This window comes from Stegodyphus dumicola, chromosome 1 (assembly GCF_044657685.1).
Source record: "Stegodyphus dumicola isolate Sdum_Otavi_A_Nest chromosome 1, ASM4465768v1".
Classification (NCBI taxonomy): Eukaryota; Metazoa; Arthropoda; class Arachnida; order Araneae; family Eresidae; genus Stegodyphus; species Stegodyphus dumicola.
Window position 1 is genome coordinate 195,925,599 of NC_140768.1, and position 27,253 is coordinate 195,952,851.

Consider the following 27,253-nt stretch of genomic DNA (forward strand, 5'->3'; position numbering starts at 1 on the left):
ATAAAGCAGGCATTCATTGCTCTTCAATATGTGGTTGTGAGAGCTCATTCACCAATGGCCCTCCAGTTGAAGATGAGAATTCTGCATATGAGGACAACCCTGAAGACTCACTTGACACCCTGTAATGAACTGTTTGACCCATACCATTTGATTTATTTACTGGCTGCAATTAAATTTACTCATAATGTAATTCAAATCTTCAATATTAATGGACAAGACAATTGTAAACTGTAATTTAGTTTTAAATCCAAATAAAGCAGTTTTTGAATTGATGTTGCCTTTGTCAGCCCTGTAACTCTTAACAGGTTAGTCCTAGGACAAAATTTAATAGGACCATTTTTGTAAGAAATTTTGTCAGCTTCAATTTTGTATATAAAGTATTGTTCTGTAGAAGTGATAGCTTCTGAGATAGAAGGGACCTTTAAACCCCTCCCCCTCCTTGAGCTCAACCCCCACTCTCAGGGACTTTTTATGCACATTAACTCAAGTCTAAAGAAAGCGTTTAAGATCACTTCCAATACTCTGTTTAATTTGTGTGGGCTATCTGTTAACAATCACCATCATCAAAACATCAGTGTTTGCAGTAATGTATGAGTATCTATTTGTTAACTAATATTTCTGTTTCTTTTCATGTAATTCTATTTTTGAGCTAATAAAATTTTTCTTAGTTAAAAAATTTGAAAACATATCACCATTTCTTATTATGTTACAGAAAATTTATGTGGGGGGAGGTTTCATCAGCATCTTCGAGATACATTTGCACCTCAAGTTGTCAGATATGTTGATCTCATGGAATCATCTATTGCACAGTCTCTTCACAAGGGTTATGAAAAAGAACGATGGGAATTGAAAGGGTAAGTTTGTAAGATAAAATACGTTAATTCTTTCTTGGGATTGAAATTTTTCTTTCTAAAACTACAGCAGGATAGTTACATAAATAAAAAGGGTATTTCCACATATTGTCTCTTAAATCTGATTTTATACTTGAATGAAAGTTTCCAAGTTCACTAGCATAATATGCATCTAAAATAATTCTTTTAAAGTTTAAAATTTCCCACCAAAATACTTTTACTGTTACAGTCATATGCTGGGATATTTCAACATTAATACTTGTATCAAACTGTTTTGTTTTAAATGAAACAAGTTTCAGCTTACCTTGTACTAAACATATTTTTATGTCTAGGCTGTTCGAAAAGTTTGAGATGAATTCTTTTATTCACTATACAATGATTATGCGAGTCTTGTATATTTTCTTTATCAGATCTGGTGTCCTTTGCATCGAATTACATTTTGCATTGCATTTTGTAATCAATGAAAAAACATGAAATGGATTGTTTAGTTCCTAGGAGTGTGATATTTTTTACTTCTAAAAACCTTTCCCCATACAATTGCCTTTTCAGTCATAAGAATGCCTAGAAATCTCTTACTAAATCTAGGCTGTATGCAAGGTATTCTAGGTTGACAGATCGATTTCAGACTCTTGCTACCAGTGGTACAGTTGCAACATGCAATCTGGTATCCTAAACTACAGTTTCTTCCCTCAATGTGATCTTTTTGTCTTCATGGCTCTGTTCGAATGATTTCTGAGACATTTTCCTAATGCAGCATTTCAGATGTTGCATTCTGAGTCTTTCAAAGTTTAACACAAAATGCAGTCACTTCTCTGCTGTATAGTCAGAGACTTAAAGATTTCTTATTTTTAATGGCAAAATATACAGATTTGTTTCAATTCACTATGACGAAGTGCTGAAGGCCATAACTATCCAGCTGCATATTTAAACACATCAACATTTAACCATGTAGAAATTGTTGCTAAGTGCAACTTGTGTCAAATCCTTGAATAGGCATGTAAGTGACTTATCGCTGTGACTAAGATGAAACAGAACTTAAAAAGTATAATCAGAGATTTTTAAAGATTTCTTCTTTTTAATGAATATACAGATTTTTTTAATTCACTGTGACCAAATGCTGAAGTCCATAGCTATCCAGTTGCAAATTCAAACACATCAACATTTAACCTTGTAGGAATTGTGGCTAAGTGCAACGTGTCAAATCCTTGAATAGACATGCAAGTGACTTATCACTGTGCCTAAGATGAAACAGAACTTAAAATGGCTATAAAAGTCTCTTTTATTCAGAGCTTAAAAGAATTTAACAGAAGGCACTTCTTGTGCTTACAAACCAGCCAGCATTTATGGCATAAGTCAAAAAATGAATTCATATTTAAAACCTTTACCAGTGTGACAAGCATGCTGAAGACAGTTATATATAGAGAGAGAGTTTTCAAAGAATTGCAACTAGTAACATGGCCTTCAGCAGGCGGAACATTTCTGATTAAACAGTTTGAAATTTTCTTTTTAATACTATCCCTTTCTACCTAATTTGAATACATGTAAACTAAAATTAGCATTCTGGCAGGAAACTGGAAAGGGAGTGTGATGATAAAGAATCTTAACTTAAAATAACTGGTTAGATAAAAATAAATAAATCCTTAAAACTTTCAAAAAATCCCCATGGAATTACCATATCAAATATCAGAAAAAAGAAATGGAGGTAGTTTCACAATTTTTCAGTCAACACTTTTTCATTTGGTTTTATGCAGATGAATTATAGACCCTTCTTATGCCTGGATTAGCTGCCTGCCTTCTATAGGTTAACTGTAACACAGTAAATGTAGTGCAACACAAAAAATTATGATGCTTCAATTGAATTCAAATTTCACAAACTCATTTAAATTATTTATCCATAAGCAGAATATAAACAGTAAAAAAGAAAATACAGTTAAATGTATATTTATATTTTAGTACTCATTGAGTTTGTAATGCATTTGTTGTAGTTCATCTATATCTGATTGCAAACTTTTATTTTATTGAAATAAGTTTATGTAGATAACATTTCATGGCATGGGATTTCTAGGCAACATATGGTTAAGGCAGATCACGTAACTAAATAACCAAAATTTACCAACAAGAAAACATGCATAGTTCAAACCTTGCTGCAGGCTTATATATTTTTTACGTGGCAATAAGTATACGTTTTTAATTCACTTTATTGTTTGATCAGGAGTGTAATTTTTTTTAATTTATTAAATTACAGAATTCAAATAGTAAAAGAATTATTACCAGTTTTAATTACTTTTCTGAGTATTGAGTTAGAAACATAATAATAAAAGATACATTAGATACCCTCATTCTTACAGCATGATTCCTAGAAACATCAGTGATATGTATATACAGTCAAAAGTCTTTAATCCGGACTCGTCGGGACTTCGACGATTCCGAATTATCGATTTTTCAGGATTATAGATCATAAGTTTAAATCTGGTAAGATGGCATGCAGAAATTATAAAATTAAAAATATGAAAGCGTAATTTATAAAATAATGAGCAATTGTGATCTAAAGGGTATAAAAATTTACAAAAAAATAAGCTTAATATTTATTTGTTTACTTTATTAAACATTTCTTTAAACGCGCGTATGCGTAAAGCATACCCTACGCATAGCCGGAATTACAAAATTGCAACCAGAAAACTATTTGATTTGTATTCGTGATATTTATAATGACGAGAAATTTGATTTAAATCATATCAAAGACGGAGTACATCGAGATTAAATACTACATTTAATAAGGAATTATAAGCCGAATAAAATAAAAACCTCTGCCCTAAAGATAACGATAGTGCTGACAGATCAACTTCCAGTTCATAGCGCGCCGCGACGTCTCCCCCCTCCCGCGCAGAGCAGCGTGAAATTGATAAACAGATGTCGGAACGGTGAGATAAACAAAGGATATGCTTTTATCCATTTTTTATAGCAATTCGTTTTTTGTTTGATGGACATCAAAGCATACTTTCGTTTTCTAGATCCTTTGGGAGCTCCAGCATCGGAAATTCTATTTGACATCATCGAAAGTTCAAGTTTACTTTTATAAAATTGCTGTTACAGTCTGCAAAAAATAATAAGCCGGATCCAATTCGAAGATTAAGGAACAACGCAATCATCAACATTAACTGAAATAGATAATTATATAATTTTAGTTTATACCGTCCGTTTTACATTAAACGCGCACGCGAAAACGTATTCTGCGCTTGCGCAGACACATATGCGCAGTCGTAAATGTCTTGCGTGCACGCGTAAAACGCCTATGCGCATGCGTCAACGCAGCGCATGCGCAGAAAGATTTTAGCTTTGAGGTCCGGATTATAGATCATTCCGGATTATGGGTGTCCGAATTAACGACTTTTGACTGTATGTATATTACAGTAGTAAATGCCTTTTGGGATACTAATTTGGAATTGTTTCTACATGGACATTTAAGGATTCTGTTGAAACCTGAAAAATTATTTAATAAGGCTTTCAGATTACTTTTTCTTTCTGTATTCAGTATTTTAGCCTGCTGGATACATGCATTCCAACTGCAAACTGAATTCATATCATTTCCTTAAGGCATTTCAAATTTTATTCAGTGGTATTATATCATTTGTCTATTTAACTTTTACCTTCACAGTACATTAAAAAAAATCATGAAACGAGTACTGCATTATTGCATTAAAAATGTAACTGCTAAAAATAAACTCATTCTAAATATCATTGGTAATTATAAGAAGTATTGCCAGTGTGAGCATAATGACAACCTTAATACCCGAACCTGAATGAGGCTATAATAAATGAGGCTATCTAATGTATAATGTAATCTTTATAATTATGTTTCTACCTCAATACTCAGAAAAGTAATTAAAACTGGTAGAATTATTTTACTATTTGAATTCTGTAATTTAATAAATTTAAAAAATTATACTCCTGATCAAACAATGAAGTGAATTAAAAACGTATACTTACTGCCACGTAAAAAATATATAAGCCTGCAGCAAGTTTTATACTATGCATGTTTTCTTGTTGGTAAATTTTGGTTATTTAGTTATGTGATCCGCCTTAATCATGTGTTGCCTAGAAATCCCATGCCATGAAATGTTATCTACATAAACCTATTTCAATAAAATAAAAATTTGCATTTTATATTTGTTTATTCTCTGGTATATTTCAAAATAATTCTCTGAATGTAAACCAGGTTTTCTATGACAAATATTTTAGCGATATTCAAACTTCATCTCTGGCCCCTTTTTTGTAATTTGTTATATGAGGCCAACAAATGCATTTTCTGTTTTTTCCATCATGGTAAAATGCAATAAAAAATTTTAAAATGTACATGCTGCTCTAATTAGAAGTTTCTTTTGGAGAACTTTTTTACTTTGCTTTTTATTTGCGAGTAGAACCAAACAGAGTAAAAGTTGTTAAAGTGTAGCTTAGATGATTGTATATCCAATTATAATCCATGTTATAAACTTGCGATGGGTTGTGGTTCCCAATATATTATTATTACTGTAACCGGTGATATACAAAAAAGTGCTTGGCATTTTATAAGGTTGCTCACATTTAATTAACTGATCCACATTAAACTTAATTTAATGTTTTTAATTAACACCAAGAATAGTGTTCAAAACAGATAATTGCGGGGAGTAAGTATCTGATCATCGTGAAAGTTCAAGCGGAAAGAAATAATTAAGTTCACCTCAAGTGTTGAGGAAGGAGTAGTTATATCATAACAATGGCTCCTCATCTTTGATTTAGCCATGCTGTCACCTAGTGGAGGTAACTTGAACTTTACCACAGTTTTCACCCCGTCTCAAGTGCCAAGGGCAAGTAGTTGTCTCAAGAACAAGGGCTGAAGATGTCTTTGATGAAGATAAATTGGATCGTCGAGCAAAGTGTTAGACAAAAAGGGTTGGTTTAATACAGTCTGTGTTGGTGACAGATCATCTACTGGTGATTTCAAGGGTGAAAGTTTTGTCATTACAATCTAACACAAGGTAATGTTCTTGGAAAAATTTCTGGATACCATTGTGATGAAAAAAAAAAAAAATGTTTTCTCTGGAATGTGAGCAAGTAAGAGCAGGTTTTTAAAGATTACATTGTTTGTCAAAGGACTTGTATAAATTCAAAAAACTGAATGCTTGGCTCTTGCAGGAATTCTAATGGTAATCTCAAGTGAGCACCATACACAAGTTCTTCACTAATGCAGTTCAGGTCCTCTTTTAAGGCAGATTTGAGTGCTAAGAACTAAAGGTAGGGATTTTGTCCATTTGTTCTTGTGGCAACTAAATCCTTGTTTTTAATAATTTGTAGAATCGTTTGAACAGTCTCTTATTTGATGTATAGTATTTGGATGTTCTAATTTGTCATGTTCCAAGAATTTGAGTAAACACTGAGAAGAGGATGCTTTGGAATTGTCGACTTGCATTGTGACTGTTGTCACAATGCCAGTACACCAAATCTGAAAATCCAGTGCTTGAGGAAAGCTTTTGCAAACGTTTCAGCATTGGTGACAGTAACTGAGATTGCTTTAGATCATTTCCTGTATCTGCCGATGCTGGTGAATAGGTACTGACATCCTTCTGAAGGTTGAAATGGGGCAGCAATATTTATATGGGCATACACAAAATGTTGTTAAGGAGCTCTGAAGTTCCATATTGGACTGTGTATATGTTTCATGATTTTTGACAGTTAACATAAGTCTTGGACCAAGAAGTAATATCATTTGATATGGATTGCAACATGAAATGAGACTGAATTAGTTTTTTAGTTGCACAAATGCTCGGATGTTATTAGCCAAACAATACATTAAATTTGTGTCCACGAAAGCTTTTTGGCACAAAAATTTTAATTTCACTGATACTGGTATCACAGTAATGCTATGCGGCGCAAAAGCGCTGTGTTCATTTGTCTCAAACGCTCTGAGTTTCAGTGTGTCTTTGTTGCTCCATGGGTGTAAACGTACGTAGTCTGACCTCACGCGTACTTTGTAACACGAATGCATTCTAAAATAACTAACTGCTTTGCGGTTTTTGAGAAAAATGAACGCAGTGCTTTTGCACCGCATAGCAGTCAAACGGGTAAACTGTTCAAGTTGATGTCAATTTCATTAGTTGCATACAAAGCGATAAGTTTTCAGAAGGCAGTAAATTTTTTAGTTATCATCTTACTGTTGAGATTCAGCAATTTTTAAAGGTTGTCTATAGGAAACTGTGCCTGAGCTGGCGAAGTGAACAAGAATCAAAATTTTTTTAAAACGTTAAGTTAAGGGTCATTGATTGGTGCAGATCACAAAGCATTGCCCTATGATAATATGTCTAAAATGTTATATGGGTGCATAAATTTCAAGCAGTTCTCTATCATCGTGCCATATTTAGTTTCAGACGGTGAGAGGTTATGTGAGAACAGTCCAAGAGGCTTTGGATATTCAATGGAAAGGGAATTAAGAACAGTTCCTAAAGTGACCATAGATCATTGAGCATTAATGATAGGTTTGAGTTCATGAAAGGCAGAGATTGTTACATTGAGAAGTTTGAATTTTAGGAAGCAAGGATTATTTTTGTAGATGTTCAGAATTGTTCATGGTCATCTTTTGTTGGGTTGTTGTTTCCGACATATCCTTATAATTATTGCTACAGTTCATGAAACATAAAAAATGTCTAACACATTAAGAGGTTGTATAAATTATATGGCAGTCAGCATAACTAATCACTATCTCATCTGGGTGGCTTAAAGTTTGAGCTGCGATGATTTCTGCTTGAGGACCAAAACTTTGTATATGTTTCTATCAAAGCAATTATTTCATAGATTCATAGTTTTGATGTAGTGGCAATTTTACGTTACAACCTATGAGACAACAATAAAAATTTTTTAAAAACTTAAAATTCTGTATAACCCCAAAACCCTTCCATTTCTTCCATTCTGTGAACCCTTCCATTTCAAGAGCAAAAATAAATATCAGAAATAATAAAAGCATTTTCGAAGATAACAACTATCTGATATAACTGAGACCATCAAATAAGGCAAGCACTAAAGTATCTAATTTTGCTCTCTGACTGAAATAATTTATGTATAAATCAAATCAAGAAGTTATACCCTCCAGTTCTTACTATAATAGCAAAATGAGTTCCCTGAATTTTTTATTTCATCCTTTTCCAATATGAAACAATTTATAAAGAGGAAAGTCTTTTCTACTTTTAATATTTTGCAATCAATCATGTTTATTTCTCGGTTGATAGTTGTAGTATAAGTATTTGCTTTGAATTCTGATTTGGAGCAACAGGCTGTTAGGCAGATAACTCTTGCTTGCTTTATCTCAATCAATTAATCTAATCTGACCTATCTTTGGTCCGTAACCATGAGTGGTCATCTTTATGAATGTTCATTGTACCTTCTTAAAACATTAGTACTTCTTTGAAAAACAGTTTTGCATTCCCCCCAATTATTGACTTAAAAACATTTAAGATCTTATTGTTTAGTATTATATTTTTCAAATCTAAGTTTTAAATCAACAGAATTTTTTATAATGTCTTCTAAATTATATGAAGAAAAGGGTGAGAAGGGCAAAACAGTTTTAAAATTTGAAAGTTCATTTGATATTTCTCATCCAGGTATTTTTTTAATGCTGTTGAAGTTAATTCAGAAAATAAAATCTGTAGTAAATTTCACTATGTATTGTAGCTAAGTGGTTGATTGTTGAAGGTAAAGTATATAAGGGCTGAGGAACAAGTGCTTTCAAACAGGACTTTCTAGAGGAAGCAAACTGGGTCATGTGTAATACTTGACAAAAACTGCAAAAACCCTAGGACAGAAATCAGATTGTTTCAAGTTACCAGTCTCTAGTGGTCTTATCTTCTCACCCTGTGGTGAGCAGTATAAAATATAAATTGTAAATTTTCTGATCTTAATTATACAGCGAAGTCTTCAAAGTAAGCCAGTACAAGTATGGCACTCTTAAATAGCATGCTGAAGGGGAAGGAGGGAGTATCAATTGTATTGCACACATTTTGGCCCAAACATAGAATATAAAAGAGAGAACATTTTATTGAAGAGAAGGAAAAATATCTAAATATTTTTTCCATTTTAGGTTGATATCATTTGGGAATTTACTGCAGACAAGAATATTTTATTTTTGAAAAGTCGATAATAAATAATGCACATTTTACATAATGTAAGAAATTTATATTTGGGTTTCTACCCTGGTATATAATATACCCAGATTTCTACCCAGATATATAAGTATAAAATGCAGATGTTTCTACTTAAAAAGGAAAAAATGGAATATAAGTTTTAAATAATTGAATATTGCATAATTTTTTCAAATTACATTGGATTTATATCTTAAAAATTTCTTACATTATTATTATTATTTTTTGGCATTGTCTAACATAGTATAAAGAATCTTTTTCCTTTTAATTCCAATAACATACCATTTTCTGAAAAATTCTATTTTTATCATAAATCATAATTTTAAGTACTAGTATCCTGTCAATCACAAAAGTTAGCTACCATTCAACCATAGAAGTTGGCAGAGATCTTGCTAATTTTGCTCCTAATGTTTCTCCAGTATTCTAAAACACTTCTGTACACAACTTTTAGAATAAAATATCTATCAGGATTATTACATAGTCCACTAAATAACCATTGCTGTGGAACTATTAAGCATTTTGCATCATATTTGTGCTTCATAGAAAAGCTTTCATCAATTTGTACTATTTTGTTAGGTTATCCAGTTTTACCAGGAGCTGTATTTACAGTGGTATGAGTATTAACTTTGCAGAGGTAATTCTTCCAATCTACTTGTTTTTCGTTGGCCATATATAGCTTTTTGTTTTCCCATTAAATGTACGTTAATTTTCTTGACCAGCTATAAATGAACTGACATGTAGTCACAAATGTGACTCTGTGGTATATAAAAAATTAGTTGAAGTTACATCAAACAGAAATTTGGGTATTGTGAGTGCATTGTAATGCCACATTTATAATTCATTCATAATTGGTGCTCAATCATGCTGCTTGGCGACAGCTTCATGGTCGACACAGTAATATGTAAGTACCTAATTTAACCATAATTCTTATGTTTATGTGTATATGAGGTAAACATGTAAGAACAATAAAATATCGTGTTTATTTGTGTATTTTGCCCCTTAGCTTTTTAGTGCCTGTTCTGAAAATTTTAAAAATATTTGCTTAATTTTCTGTTTTCACAACACAATCCATTCAGAGAATGTGCTTCCATAAATTTTAAAATGCATTCATGCACATTTTCATCTTACTAGCTAAGACTATCCTCACAAATTTCCTGCGAAAGTCACGTCAAACCTTTTCCTTTGAACTACTTAACTTTCTGCGAACCTAATACTAGAATTGGCCCATTACAACGAAGCAAACACTAACTGACATTCAGTCAACAGTTTCAATGAATTGGGTGCACATTCACCTTTTTTTTTAATTATTTATGGATGATTTTAGACCAAAGTAGTTTAGAGACAACAATAAGAAAAGGTGAAATTCAAGCTACAGGAAAGTAGAAATGGAGATTTTTTTATTAAAGACCGAAATGTTAATATTGAAATGTCAATATATTAATCTGTGTTCTTATTGGAATGTAGACTTCTTTTACAGAAAAAAAATATTGTGATGCTTACCTGTAGTTCATCCTTGAATACTTTTCATTTGTTATGATTTTTATTGTAACTGCATCATTAGAAAATTAAATTATTTGTTTAATTTTCCCCTCTGAATTTTCAGAATATAAGAGTAATTAAAAAAAGGGGGGAAATATGCTAGAAAATACACATTATTTATTTATTTACTTATTTATTTATTTTGTTAAATTTTTTTATAATAACCTTTACTTTATAACTACCGTTTACTTGCACGTAATAATACATTTATGCAGAAATTTTGAAAAACATTCACTAATTAATATATTTTGCTATCAACCATTTTTGACAATATACATGAATAAAAATAGCTGTGGTTAAACAGGGCAGTTTAGCATCAGTAATGGATAAGCATGATAATAATATTTAACTCTGATTCTCAATAAGTCAGGTTAGTTTTTGTAATGAAAGAGGTAGGTTAAGTATTTCTGTATTTTCTCTGGCATTTAAAAAAACAATTGTTTAAAATTTGGGACCTGCTCAATACTCATCAAAGATCAACAAGTAGGGTATTTTCATGATTACCTATTTTAGTATACTCGCGGCCATACTCAAAGAGCTGAAAGACTGCAGAGTTCAATAAAATGGTGCAGTAAATGACACTTCAGAGCTGTACAACACTGTTTAATATTGTAGTCAAATGAATTCCTGTGCCATTAAGTACATAAAGGTGGTGACAATTTTGTTGCTATTTTGAACTCCATTAGAATTTTTGGCTGCCATAATGATTGGTATTAATTTTAATGACCTTTTATTGTCAAGTAATCTCAAGATTTTAATTCATAGATTTTCATATGCTACATTCAAGATTTGTGTATCTTGTTATCTATTTAAGTAAAAAATTATCTGCTCCTTCAGTTTTCCACGAGATGGGTTTGCACATGTGTGGGAGAATCTCTGTCTACTTTTCCAATCAGTGAGAAAATACGCAAGTACCAAAAATTCATATCATTGGATAACAAGCAGTATACTTTTTCAAAATTTATGAAAATTTCAGCTATAAGTTTTTTCAGGATTCTTTATCTTTTAGATTTCTATACTTGTATAAGGGCGAGTCAAATGAAAGTGAGCCAATGCGAATATATGACAAACAGAGTACTTTATTTAAAGGTAGTCTCTATGAACATTGAGACATTTATCCCATTGACAAATGAGCCGCGTGATCCCCGTCTCATAAAACTCCTTGGGCTGTCGATTCAAAAACTCTGTAACCGGCTCCTTCACGGCAGCGTCCGACACGAATCTGGTACCCTTGAGATGTTTTTTCAGTTTCCCGAAAATGTGAAAGTCGCATGGCGACAAATCTGGGCTGTATGGAGGATGTTGCAGCGTGTCCCACTTGAACTTTGCCAGTTGTGTCTTAACCACATCAGCGACGTGGGGACGAGCATTGTCGTGTAGCAAGATCACACCATTCGTCAATCTTCCAGGTCGTTTGTTCTTGATTGTGACACGCAGCCAATCCAGCATTGCATAATATCGCAAACTATTGATAGTCTCTCCACGTTTAGCAAATTCAATCAGTAATGGCCCCTGACGATCAAAAAAAAAAGTCAATAGCACCTTTCCCAAGGAAATGACAGCCTTTGCTTTCTTCGGGGGTGGTGAATTCAAATATTTCCACTGTAAGCTTTGCCGGCGTGCTTCAGGTTCGTAGTGGTGGCACCATGATTCGTCTCCGGTCACAATTGCAGACAAGAAGTCGTCACCCTCATTGTGATACCGGATGAGATGAGTCAAAACAGCGCCGAACCTCTCCGTCTTCTGGCGGTCGTTCAAAATCTTGGGCACACAAAAGCCGATAACCGAGATGATCATGAATTATGGTGTGAACCGAACCGTGACTGATGTTCACACGCTTTGCCAGTTCATCGATGCTTATCCTCCGTTCTTGTCTAATCAGCTCTTCAACCTGTGCAATTGTGTCGGGGGTGATTGCAAGGTGGCTTTGGCCCGGTCTTAGATCGTCTTTGCAATTTTCACGTCCGTCTCTGAACCGTTTGCTCCAACGCTTCACAGTGGCCAATGCGATGCAATGTTCACCGTACACAGCAGTCATACGGCGACTAATTTCATGTTGGGAAACACCTTCAGCTGTCAAAAACCTGACCACACCACGCTGCTCCTCTTTTGGAGCGTCCATTATGTCATGCTACCATCTTCAACCCAGTGTAAGAGCGCCTTAAAGAACTTTAACCTCACACTTTCGTGCCACTTTCGTAAATGAAGGCTGTCTCTGTGCTAAGCGCATGCGCCGCAGATGATGGACCGAACCATTCTTGCTGAGGAGGGGTTGGCTCACTTTCATTTGACTCGTCCTTATATTTTTAATATGTGGTGATATAAATGCTTTTGTTGATATAGATCTGATAATATGTATTATTGTTATGTAACATACGGGGGAATTCAAAATGAATATAATGTTTACAAATGGCTATATCTATTTAATTGAAAAGAATTTATCAGTAAGAATAACACAGAATATGAAAGGAAGTTCAAAATTTTGTTTACGTGCTTTATTAAATGTTCTGTGTGACCTCTCCCTTGGTAATACAGACAACATCTAAGTGGTAGTCCTTTCACGCCATACATTTGGAAACATATCTGCAGTCACCAACACAAGCGCATTAGAAATGTGCATTTTGAGTTTACTTTGCTCAATTAAGAAAAAAAGACCATACAGTTTATGTGCTGGCATCGCTCAGAACACGTTAACTTTCAGTGAGTCACGCTGATGTTCAATTACACTGCAAGGCTTCTCCATACCCCATATATGAATGCTGTGCTGGTTAACCAGATATGCTTCAGAATGTATGGCATCAAATAGACTACCACTTATACGTTACCAAGGAGAGTCACACAGAACATTTATAAAGTATGTAAACAAAATTTTGAACTTACTTTTACATTCTGTGCACATTCTTATGTGTACATTCCTTTTACAATCTTTTTATCGGTAAATGTTTTTTTAATTAAATAGTTTTAGCCATGTGTAATTGCTATATTTATTTTGAAACACCCCATATAATATGGAGTGGCATAATTCCTTTTTTGATGCTTATTACTTAATATATTATTTTTGTTATATATATAATATTATTATTGATAGAAGCTTTATAGGTTACTGACTTTAATTTAATTAAAATATTAGCCATGGCTGTATCACTTCAGAAGATTTATTTTGGAAGTTAGATGCACTTCAGTCTTTTATTCGAGATTTACATTGGCCTGATGAAGTTTTTGCCAAACATTTAGAACAAAGATTAAAACTTATGGCATGTGATATGCTAGAATCATGCATCAACAGGTATATTTGTATCTACATATTATTTAAACTATCTATTGTCTATTATATTCATTTCTCTGAACTTTTCTTTCCAATGTTTATTCTGTACTCTTAAATTTATAAGCGTTTTTTGTACTTCCTAGTAGAAAATGAATAATAATTACTTAGTTTAATTATCCTGTATTAAAATACTGTGATTAAATGTGGCAATAAGCTGTTTAATTTACTGATAAGAGTTGGGTTATGTATTAATTTTGCTCAAAATGTGGGATGCCAACTTTCAACATCATTTGTATTGTAGCAATTTCATTTTACATTTAATTGGTGCATTATGCATATAAAATTTTTGCTATTTATTGTGTCTGAAAGGGAAAAAAGTACATATAAAAAAATCAAATTAGTTTGTTTATGAGTGTAAAAATAAACAATTTTAATTCATTGCAGAGTAAAAATAAAATACTGCTTTGCCTGTGTGAAAATGCAAGTTTTTAATTTCTTAAAAAAAAAAAAAAAAAAAAAAAAAAAAAAAAAAGTCTTATTTTATTTTTTAAAAATATACTCTATAATTCAAATAATATTTTTGCCTATTATTTAATATATTTTTAACCTGGAATTAATCGTAAAAAAAGTTGCTTTTCTTTACTGAAATATATTTTTTCATCATTGTTCACAATTATTGTACACTACCTCACATAGAAAATGCAACACCAAGAAAGAGTGGCCTGAAAATTATGCAAATTTCAGGGCAGACACATGTCACCGAGTTATGTGAGTGATGTGAAATGCGCAGCTTTCCAGCTTATATTGAAGAAGACCTGGGAAGAAGGGAAGGAACCTGCAGAATATTAAATTTTCATGCCATTAGTTTTGCTAGGGAAATCATCATAGAAAATTTGTTTTTGTCTCAGAGGATGCGTGTAATAGCAGAGAATGCCAAGCAATCGTCAATGTAGGCAGTTCCACAGACAGACAGTTTTACGGGGAGGCATGGTGATCGGACTAAGAACGGCAGGTTGGTCTATATGACAAATCTCAGCTGACACGTGCTTGGACGTGTCCACAGTGCACTGGCTGTGGTGACGATGGTTGGAACAAGGAAATAATTCAAATTCGAGTGTGCCAGTGCAGCCAGTGTTACGTAATCACTTGTGCATAGACGCATCTTCTGACAAGCAGTGGCACATTAGCAAGCCACTTCTATCTGCATTTTTTATCATGTTCAAGACACCCTAGATGGTCCTATATTGATTAAAACCATTTGCCATCGGTTGGTGGTCTACATTTGTGACATCCGTTAGTAAAGAAGACTGTAATTGTTCTTAATCATAAACGGCAACATATGCAATGGTGCCGGGCTTGAGCAATGTTGATGACAGAATGGCACAGGGTCATGTTCTCAGATGAGTCATGCTTCTGTTTCTCCTATGATACTCACCACGTACGAGTGTGCCATCGATGTGGAGACAAGTCCAGTCTTGCAGCAATTGTGGAACGCCCTACCGTGCGACAGCACAGCATTATGGTTTATTATTATTATGGTAGTGCAATTGCGTATGATTCCAGGTCACTGTAGTTTGTATTCAGAGCAATATGATGGCCCAATACATGGATGATATGCTGTGGCCTGTGGCACTTATCTACCTTCATGGAATGCCCAGTGCATTTTATCAGCAGGATAATGCCTGACCACGCACTTCTGCCATCAGCCAACATGCTCTGCAAGGTGTACGAATGCTTCCCTAGCCACTGTTGTCTCCTGATCTTTCACCAATCAAACACATTTGAGATGTGATTGGAGACTGTTTGCAGTCCCTGCTATTGCTGTGTTCAGAAGACGACTGTGGCAAATGGTTGATAGGAAATGGAGAGCCTTTTCTCGTGCCACCATCTGTAGTCTTATTCAGTCTGTACCTATACGTATTGCTTCGTGTATCGCCATTCAAGGTAGTCCTACAACCTACTGAGTCGATGCTGTTCTTCCTCTATTATAATATGCCAGTGGTGGCCATGAGCCTGATATGGCTCTCGCAGGCAATTTGTGCGGCTCGTGCATATAAAATATATGCATGAAATATGGTAAAATAAAACTATTCAATGTCCAAAAAGAAGTAATTAATTAGATTAGACTCTTTTTACAAAGTTATCAGGAAATTCTTTCTATTTAAAACCTCCTCCACTACTTCTATAATGATGTAAATATGAACTTGTGGCTTTTAGGAAATCTAGATGCGGCTCTTGAACATTCCTGAATTAAAACGTGTGGCTCTTACTAACATGAAGTTTGGCCAACCCTGTAATATGCATATCATTTTTAAATAAAGATCACTTATTGTTTATTGCTGTCTCTTTCTGTTTGCCAAGTTTCATCACTTTCTTGCTGCTCCTTCTTGGTGTTGCATTTTCAATGTCATGTAGTGTATATTTAACATTTCTCTGCTGCTGGTTTTAAAGACAGTAATTAGAACAAGCTCTAAAGGAAATAATTACATTTATCTGTTAATTTTAATATAATATGCTGGTTTCCAAGAATTAAGCCACAAATTGAAAAATCACTATGAGTCAGCTAAAAAGATTTTGAAATTTATGAAATTTGGATATATTATGAGTAAAAGCTGCATTGAACAGCATTAAGAGTGGCACTAATATCATTTTGTGTAAATGTGATACAGCTTAAAACCAGCTGTTCAGGATGAAAAAGCTGTTCAATGAAGCTTGATGTATTAAACAGTTTTGAGATGTAAAAATGTGTTTGGAGTGACATTTGCCAACAGAATTATGTTATAGATCTGTAGGCCGATAAGAAGCAGGTTAATGACAGTTTGACATTGAAAAATGGCTTAATGTTGACTGCTGTGCAGTAAGCGAGTTGTGGAATCAATTTCTAACTACTGGAACTTACTGTTGTGTAACCAGTTTCTACTTTTCTAATTCTTCAACTGCCTCTTGAAAATGTACCAAAGGTAGGCCAAGAATTATGACTTCTGCAAATGACCGTATGTGCAACTTGGTGTGCATCGGAATCAGGCTGCAACTCTATCTCAGCTTAGATTTGCACTTATTTCTGTTAAGAAGGGGCAGTAGGCATGAAAGAGGTATGCTCGACAACTGATATTGTGCATCCCACTTACTTCCCAGTGCTAGGGGGAGAATATGCATTGGGTATGTAATTGTATAAGCAGGACTGAAAATCAGTGAGGTTTTTTTTTTATATTCACTGATGAATTCTGCTTTGCTTTACAGATTTATTCTTGGCATGTTTACATATGAAGTGAAGTAAACATTTTATATCTTCTGTCTAACATGTGGGAAAGGGATACCTATACAGGAGGTGGTGTTCTTATATGGAGAGAGTATTTTTAGAAGGGCGTCCAGACCTGTTTATGTAGCTGCATGGAACTCTAAATGCTTAGAGATACAGAGATGACATACTGGATCCTATTGTTTACCCATATGCTGCCACAATTGGCGATACCTTATAAGCTATTGTCTGCTCCTTTCCACATGCCTTCATGGTCTAATTGGAAGCAAACTCGATACATATTCGAAAGGTCCCGGGTTTGAGTCTCGATGAAGGCATAGCACATTTTTCTCATCTCCTACTTCAAAAAAAAGTAGTGACTGTACAAGTGGCACCAGAACTCATAAAAATTGGTGGACGATAATTCGTCACCACCATGATTTGGTGATTGGGTCCCCTAATTCCCAATTGCCCTTTAAAAGAGGGAGTGTATAAGGTATTTTCTGCCCCCTCTCAGTTTGAGTTCATGGTGTAATTGGAAGCATACTCGACGCATATTTGAGAGGTCCGGGGTTCAAGTCTCCTGCTTCAAAAAACCTAACGACTTTGGAGTGGTGCCCGAATTAAAAAGGTGGTGGACAATAATTTATCACCACCAAGATTTTGCTCTAGGGTCCCCTAATCCACAATTACCCTTTAGAAGGGGAATTATATAAGGTATTTTCTCCCTCCTTTCCGTGTGCCTGCATGCTGTAGTTGGAAGTATAATCACCGCATATTCGAGAGGTCTATGGTTTGAGTCCTGGCAAAGACACTGCACATATTTCACATCTCCTGCTTCAAAATAACCTAATGACTTTAACACCTTCATTTGCAAGCAGATGTTATCCTCTCTCACAGTGCTGTGCTCATGCTCCAAGTTCTTGAAGAAGAATCTATAGTCTAAATTCAAAGGCCAGCTTGCTTTCCTGACCTTAATCCCATTGAGCGTGTGCGAGATGCTCTTGGGAGAGGTGTTGAACTCCTTTGTCAAAACTCTGGATGTGGTTACAACTGCTTTAATTGATCAATGGGCATTGCAGCTCATTTACAACATCATAAATAGTAATGAACATTGCTCTCAGACCTGTACTGGTGTTCGATGAGCTCATACTCACTGTTAAGAAGTTTTTTTCTATTTAAATTGTTTGTCTTAATTTAGGAGATTTTATGTTTCTATTGATATCATAAAATTTAAATACTCTGGATAACATTTTCTTGGTTTTTGAATTCCAAAGAAGTATAATAAATATATTTTCACTAAGTTTCATTCGCTTTGCTTATATGCTTTTTAAATTGTCATCAATTTTCTATTTGTTGCTTAACTTCTGGAAACCAGTATATTAAAATCAGAAATGTATTAGTCGTAAAAATCAGTTTATTAATAATCAAATACATTTTTTAAACCATTAGAACTCTACAGGCATTTCAACAGTGGCAGAAAAAAGGTAGTAAATGGACCAGCACTGATTACATTGTTCCTTCAGAAATGTGTGCTATGATAAATGTAGTTCTTGAAGCCAAAAATCAGGTAAGTTTTTATTATCTTTTTGCCATGTAAATAAGAATAGTAAAACAATTGATTATTGTATTATCATGACCTACACAATTTAGCCTTTTTTCCCCCCCTTTTAGTCTCTTAAACTGTGTACTGTTGAAGGAGTAGATCTGGTGAGCAGTTTACGTATTTACATAGTCCTGATAAGCAAAAAATGTTCTGCTTAAAATTCTATTTCATAAAAAAGTAAAATGTAGTAATATTTGTAATATAATTCTACCAATTTTGTGTAACCAAGTTATCTATCAAATTGTTATTATTTGATGTTTGCATCAGCTGTTAATTGTTTTAAGATTTAAATAAATATCGATTCATTTGTGTTTTTGATTTTGCATGGTGCTTCATATATTTTTATTTCCTGTTAATTTATAATGCACATTGTAATTTATTTTCTTAGCATCAATATCATGCTAAAATTGATGAAATGGTTGACAAAAGCTTAAATCAGATGATGACAGGGCTCATTGCAAAGGTATGTGGGGTTGAATTTCACTTTTATTTATTTTTATAGAAGTTATTTAAAAAAATTAATAGACATTTTTTCTTTGTGTGTGTGTGTGTTTCCACAGGAAATACCAAACAGTTAGTCCTGTAAACAAATAACGTCTAATATAATAGACTTTTGTTCATTTTCTTAATTATTTATATAATCTTTGAAATCTTCGGTGTGTTCCTGACAGTTTCTATAAGTTAATATTAGGGTTTTTTTAACATTATTATAAATTATTAAGAATATTCTTCAGATTAGAATAAGTATATTAAGATATCAGAATCGTAAAATGAATAAACATTTTTAAATAATTACATGTGTAAGAATTTTTTACTAGGGGCAGAAAAAAATCAGAATAACTTAGAAATTTTGCTATGCATATCTATTGAAAAATGTTTTTTTAATTATTTTCCAACTTATGCCATTTACCTTTTTAAAATTGTTCTTTCATAATTACCGTTCCTATTATATTAATTTGAGTATGTTGCTGTAGTTAAATTACACTCTTCATATTTTATTACACTCTAATTGTTAATTTTATTTACACTCTTCATATTTAATTTTTTTCTCGCAGTTAACAAGCATTTTAGAGGTAACTTTAAACAAGTTATCTCGCTATGATGAAGGTAGCCTTCTTGCACCTATCTTATCCCTCACTGTAAGTAAATATAATGTTTATTAATCCTAAGTATTACGCAAGTTTTGCATGAATTTTAAGTTTTCACTGTTTGTGTATTGGTGTCTGAATATTTATACAAGCAAACATTATCTGCAAATGGAATATATTTAAAATGCTATTAATTAAAGCTACTTTTGTAGTTGAGCTTCAATATAATCAATTAAAATTAATAAAATATGTAAAATTTAAAACATCATATCTATTTTAGACAAAGATAGCACTATAGCCATTCAGTTACTTAAACACAAGTATGAACAGCATAGCACCAATTAAGCTAAATGTAGTTTATACTACAACAATATGAAAAAGCAGGTACAAATAGAAGCTAGGCCGGCACCGCTGTAGTACCAGAGGTAATTAAGATATTGCTGAACCTACCTAACTGTTGAGCTTCTCCCTCAATTTTGAGGAAGAACACCCAGAAGTAAGAGGACTTTTGGCTGTGTATTTTGAGTGCCCATGCAGACATTATATGCTTACAAACATCTATGCCTTATCCGGGTTTTGAACCCGAACCCATTGGTAGGACAATCAGCATCACTAATTACTATACCTGCTGGGCAACAATATGAAAATCTATAATACCCACTGAATCATAAATTAATGAGGTGCTGTCAAAAATTCCAAAGTTGATGACATTTGCACAGCTCTCAAGGCATGCATAAACATCCCGATCTCCATAGAATTGTTTTAACATTTAGTAACTATTTAATGCAGAATAAAACACAACATTAAAATTAACAATTTAACAAATCTTCTCAAATATATATTTACTGTGTAGTATCTAAATACAGTATCCCAAATAATCACATCTGAACATTAATCTGTAGAGTCATTAGGGCTTTTGATGCAAAAATTAGCAGTGCCCTTATCAGTATTCGAACTCTTTGCCTTCCAGATACTCATCAAGTGTGCTTCCAGTTACACAACGAAGGCATGCAGAAGGGAGGGGGAAAATACCTTATATATTCCCCTTTTTAAAGGCCGAAAGGGGATGAGAGAACGCAGTTGCCAAATCTGTCGTCTTCTACCTTTTTATTTTGGGTGCCACTGTAGAGTCCTTAGGCTTTTTTATGCTGGAAGACATGAAAAATGAGCAGTGCCATCACAGGGATTTGGTGCGTATAGTTACACCGCAAAGGTATGCAGAAAGGAGGGAGAAAATGGCTTATAAATATTAAATAAAAACATAAATTCAAATTCATTTACACAGTAGATGATAATACAAATAAATAACTTATTTACAATAAATACAAGGTTACAAATTTCATTTCTATTTTAATTGCCATTATTCACGATAATGCATTCGTCCTGGCCCAAAATCACATCTATTATACTTACCAAAACCAGATTACATTTTGGAAGGTTATCCTCTTTTAACACTGTCATCATATTAGGTTTAATATTATTTTTTAGACTTGCTATTTTTTTATGTTGTTGAAAGTGATTTAAATAATCCCACTCTATTATCTTGTTTCCATAAGTGGAGTAACCCTTTTAATATGTCTCCCTAGAGAGATAATTAGGCATGGGAGCAATATTTAGTTCAACTGTTATATTTATGAGTTGGCCAGTTCGAAAATGTCCAGGCATTTAATCTTCAGTATCGTTAATTTCAGACAAAATCGGTAGAATTTAAAATGTTCTCAGTCTCAGTAATTATAGCAATAAACTCTTTGTAATTAAAATTTGCATTTCCAACAGCCCTCTTAAAATGTTGCTTGAAAGAGTTCACCTCAAAGTCCTCCAAAATCTGAATCTTCATGTGAAATGAATTTCCAGTAATTCTGTCAGAAGCCAAAAATTTTCCTAACAAGTCATGAGGATCTGTATCTAATTTATGAAATCATTTGATCATTGCTTGGGCTTCTGTTAATGTTGTCAGAAAATAAGGTGTGACTTTCTCCATATAAGTAAAAATTGCCGCATATATTTTGTAAAGGGAACACTTTCTTTGATTTTTGCATTTGATATAAAATGGTCTTGCAAAATGAACTTCTGTGTTTGTAAATGTGGAACTTTTAAAAACTCGTTCAAGGGGGAGATTTCCCATTAATTGTTCCACTGTTACAGATTTATTTTTTATGTAGGTTATGAAACCGTAAACAATTTTCATAGGCAAATCCTTCCCATTTCTGGGTAAGAATTTGTGCCTTGAGTGCAAGAGTGTTTGTGGGCCAATGTGAAGATGACTTTTGTGAAGGGATTCCAAAATCAAATAATTTGTTTTATTTTTAGTTGGAAGAATAATTTAGTATTTTTAATCACAATTAATCCTTGAATTTAGAAGTTACCACCAATTCCAAGGACCTGATTTCATCACAAAGTAAGTTTAATGGTTTCAGAATGCTTTTACCTGAGAAAGGTTAACCATTTTTCAGTTCCCCATATTCCTGCTGAAACTCGGACTGTTGAATCCAGTGCAAAAGGACACTTACCACCTGTTGAATTCTTTGTTCTTAATGAGACTAATTAGATGAGCCTAGATAAATTAGATAAAACCTAGAATTCTAATTAATTTAATTTAATTGTTGGTAACAGAACAAATATGTGAAAAACACATCATTATCATTCACACTAGAGATCAAATTAATGTCTGTTGCTTGCTTAACACTCCCACATATAATTACTAGCTCACAAGTATATTCACTGGCATCTGTGACAATTTTCAATACACAAGCCTCTTGTAAATCAAGGGATTGAAAAAGAAACACTGGACCTTTACACTAATAAGTCTTGGTCTTGAATCTGATCAGGTGCAAGACTCCTGGATATCAGATGAGTAGGATTGTTATCTGAAGTTATATATTTCCTATAGAACTTTTCTGTAATGTCTTTAATTGCTAATGCTTTATTACTTACAAAGGTTTTTAACTCATGTGGAGATTTTTTTTCAACCATACAATTACCCAAGAGTGGAGATACAGTCCTTGACTTCTAAAATTTTGATAACTTCCTGAGTAAGCTATGCCAGCAATAATGCTGCACGAAGTTCCAGTCTGAATACATTCAAGGGCTTGATGGAAACTACTCATGATTTGCTATAAAGAAGGTATACAGCAATAATATCATTGGATGAATTCCATTGTGCATAAACAGGGGCACCATATGCTAAATTTGATGCATCCAAAAACTCATGTTTATTGTTTTAGTGCACGGGTTTGTAATGGATTGAATGCACATAGAACGGATGATGGCTTTCTAAAATCTATTTTCCCAGAAGAAACTACAATTCTGAAACTATGCATAAAAGTATCTGTACAGTTCTTTCAAGTGTGACAGAACAGAATCAGTAGTTACCATTTCAAAGTACTAAGAACATTAAACACAAAAAATATTAAAATCCTTGAATGCATAAGCCAATACAGTAATCTCTCTATACTCTGAGCTAAACTCTGAACTAACTGAGACCTGATACTGTCTTAAGTCTTATATAGTTTTGCCCTGCCAACAGAGAAATTCCAGTACTTTCTATTTCTCAAAATTGGTGAAAGGCATATACAGTTATAATTATATAGAAGCGGATATGGTTACATGAGGATCGGATCAGTTGCAGTTATGCAGGGATTGGAGCAAAATATCCCAGAATTGTCACCAAGTTTGGTGACTCTTGGCAATTTGTCGACAAATTTGGCTACAAAATTTAGTTGAGAAATTTATAATCTCACCAATTTTTCAAGATAGCCATTTACCTCAATGTTAAATGAGCCCCTGTAGCCTTATTTTTTTCAGCAAAGCTTCACATTCTTGAAGTCTTTCATACAATTTGCATATAATTTCTGTAAAATTACGGAATAATATATACGGAATTTGCAACTATATTTATATTATTATCATGGAAAAAATATCTTCTTAGAATGGCATTAGTTTCAGTACTCCGAAGCTGAGAAACAAACTCTGTCCTGTATCTTTCAAAAGTATATGATGGTGGAGCTTGCCAGTCCAAACAAAGCAGCCAGCATCTTTGCAAAAAGTCTTTTTTTTTTTTTTTTTTTTTGTCACAGTTAGACTTATAAGTCCTAATGGATTAAATATTGCAGAGAACAATTTGTTTCATACAGATATTCTGAGGTTGATTTGCTACCCTGTAGAAAAGATGAGGGTTTCTCCACACACCTTTCATTTTAACAAGTTTAATACCGTTAGGATCATCAAAGGAATAATGTTCATTGTTTGAAATGTTGAAATGAAAAGCAAGTCATAAATTCATGTCCATTTATGAAGAGTCATTTTTCTGTTTTCTAATAGCTGAACCAACTGAAGCTGTAAATTCTTTGTAGCATTTAAATCGTAAGAGCCAGTAAGAATATTATGTGTGTAAAAATCCTTTTGATGAACTGCTGCTATCTTTGAAAATGATTTTTCCTCATCTTCGTGCAATTGTGTCAATACCCTTGTTGGTAAGTAAGGGGTACTTCTGTTTAGCTGTATAACACTACAAAAATTAATGGGTTCACTTAAACCTTTCTTCCATAATATTCTTAGCAAATCTGATATAATGTATAGACAGATATTAATACATCCATCATTCAGATATCCCCTGTAAACGCATAAGCATGCTTCCTGATGTGTAACATTATTGAAAATAGTTTTTCTTGTTTATTTTTCCATTTTCTGAAGATGTTTTAAAGACGCACTGGAGGAAGATGAAGCTGAGCCATTAAAAACACCATGCTGTTTTGTTAATTGTTTTATCAAATGTTGTGGCAGTTTTTCCATGTATCCCGAATCCTTATATTCCTGAATAAAATCTTTATAAAGAGATTGCATTTTAGAATCCAAAATAAATTGTCCCCAAAGAGATGTTAAGCGTTTAGCTACCATAAATTTTGATTTACCTGATTTCATATCTATCCTCATTGGCTTCTTTACTATATAACAACTGTCTAGTGCTCTAGTATATGTGTGTAACAAATGTCTTTTGTATTCTATTTCTTCGCTACTTAAAATCATTAACAGATTCCATTTCATAAAACCTTGATTCTCCCAAAAGTTCATTATATAACTTAGTCTAATCCACCACAGCAGTTGAGCTACTAACTACGTAACCAAAAACAATCTCTACAATACTAAATAGGAGTACTTGAATAAATCTTCCCTGATTTTAGTTTATTGAAAAATAATTCTTCAGCAATTAACCCATATATTTTCCTGGTTTTAAAGAATTCTGGATTGATAAATTCAATACCATGGCCCCAATTATGAAGATCTATATAGTGTATGTCTTCCAGATGTAATATTTGGTACTTAAGACACAATGATGAATTCTGAAACAAAATCAATGGGTAAATTTAAAATCTCAGTGCGTACCTTCAATTTAATCGGAATTGCAAGATTTAATCCTGAAATTTGCATGCTTAATTTTATGTCCATTAATCACACAAATTTACGCTATCTCTTGTCAAAGCATTAATCATCCTTCCAGAATCCTATTACTTCTTGTATGACGGTCTCCGAAACAGTTTGAATTTTATATAAACAATTAGCACTTTCACATATAGGTTCAGATAGTTAACGATTGTCCAACATAGGAATATCAGAGTTATTTTTTTCTTTATTCTGCATGGAAAGTCTAGATGACTCAAGTCTAATTTTTATTTCAGTTTTGTTCCACTTTAAAAGAGCAGTGCAACAAAGAATTATTGTTTTTTAATGAAAGTTTCCTGCCACCGCAAATATCGTCTGTGCAAACAGTTCACATTGGTGTGTTTAATCATATATTTTCAAACAATTTTCGGCATTTGAGGGAAAGATACTTGCTTTAGAACACTGTATTGTGAATTTTTTTTTAATTATTGTTATCATTAAATACTAGGTGTCGGAAATGGAACTGTCATGTTATCAGATTAGAACCATCATTTACTTCGAGTTCTGTTGCAAAAAAATCAGCTGCAGAATGTCACCAAATCATGTGAACAGTTTTAGGTACTAATGTTGTATCATATGACACTGTGAAAGTTTTTGGTATCAAAAGTTCAAAAACAAGGATTATGACAGTCAAGAAGCAGAGTCCTCGGTCCTACTGATATTTATGAGGCCCACGTTCAAGAACTTGTAGAAGAAGATTAGTCTGCAATTATTTGAGAGCTTGCTAAGGAGTAAGACGTTAGTGCCATGTCCATTAATCGTGCTATGCATTGCATAAACTTGACATACAAGTGCAGTTACTGGGTGCCGCATAAGCTGACTCAAGCAGATAAAAGTAGACACGTTGGGGCTTGCACTGATCTGCTCGAATATCAACACAAAGACAAAATTGTGGATTGGATCGTCACTTGTGATGAAAAATGAATTTACTTCAACAACACAGGCTGAAAAATGGGTTGACCTGTGCCCGGTGATCCCTGTCTGCAGCGTCGCAAAGTGCAGGTTGACTAACGAAACGATCATGCTTTGTATCTGACTGGATTGCCGTGGTATTGTCCACAAAGTGTATATGGAGAAAAGTAAAAATCTTGACAGTAAGATGTAATACGAGATAATAGTCCCTGTTTACACTGCTATCAAAGAAAAATGTCGAAATGAGTTCCAACACAAAAAGGTTATGTTTCATCAAGACAGTGCAAGACCACAAGTGTGTATTCACAGGTTGAACTCTGTACGGACTCGAATGGGATCTTTTTCCACACCCACCATATAGCCCCAACATTGCTCCTTCGGACTTCTACCTTTTTTTACATCTGCACTGCATCTTGCTGGTGCTATCTACCATTCTCAACAGGACATTCGAATCTGAATTGATCTGTTTTGGGGCTCACGGCCACCAAATTTCTAGGCCAAAGGCTTTGAAAAACTACCAGAATGTTTTCAGAAAAATGATAGATTTAGGTGGTGATTACTGTCCATATTAAAGGTACTTCTTTCATCCTCCCCCTCAAAAAAAAACTTTATTAAGAACGGTTTTTGGTGGAAAATATTTATTACAACCAGAAATTTGTCTTACTGTGAAACCTGCAACTATACCTTGACTTAATTTATTTATTTTATGCATAGATGAAAAACACTTTAGGCCAGGGGGGCATTAAGTCTATTTTGATCAACTGGTGGACCACCAAGACATTTTGGGATGACCGCCTTTACTAAGATCTAAGATGCACATACTAAAAGAAACAAATTTATGGAACATTGATGCCAGCTAGACTGTAGAATCGGCTTTTCACAATCGATGCAACTGTGTTTACTTAATGATTCAGTGAATGCATAGATGACACATGTACCTTCATTGGAAGTGTACAATAACCGAAAATATAAATTATAAATTCACTTTATCTCCTGAGGAAAACGAAGTTTTTCTCCTTCAACATGACAAAATTTTAAAAGCACATAGTTCAGAACCTAATAATGACTTTTGGAATTTAATGGACGAAGTAAAATATCCTAATTTAAAAAAAGTTGCATTTAATTTAATATTGTTCTTTGGCTCTCCCTA

General features: G+C 33.5%; 1 protein-coding gene across 8 annotated transcripts in view; it reads left to right on the forward strand.

The window, feature by feature from the left end:
• The window catches only part of Cadps (calcium-dependent secretion activator 1), a 295,482-nt gene that overhangs the window by 216,458 nt on the left and 51,771 nt on the right, over positions 1–27,253 (forward strand). For 6 of the 8 annotated variants that reach the window (XM_085824507.1, XM_085824515.1, XM_085824509.1 and 3 more), the window contains 6 exons: positions 713–854; positions 13,686–13,841; positions 18,511–18,628; positions 18,733–18,768; positions 19,053–19,127; positions 19,720–19,803. In XM_085824507.1, coding sequence (XP_085680633.1) covers positions 713–854; positions 13,686–13,841; positions 18,511–18,628; positions 18,733–18,768; positions 19,053–19,127; positions 19,720–19,803 — 611 coding nt within the window. Of the gene's footprint in view, positions 1–712; positions 855–13,685; positions 13,842–18,510; positions 18,629–18,732; positions 18,769–19,052; positions 19,128–19,719; positions 19,804–24,444; positions 24,580–27,253 lie in introns of those variants that run through there. The other 2 variants (XM_085824527.1, XM_085824512.1) reach the window with 2 other exon arrangements.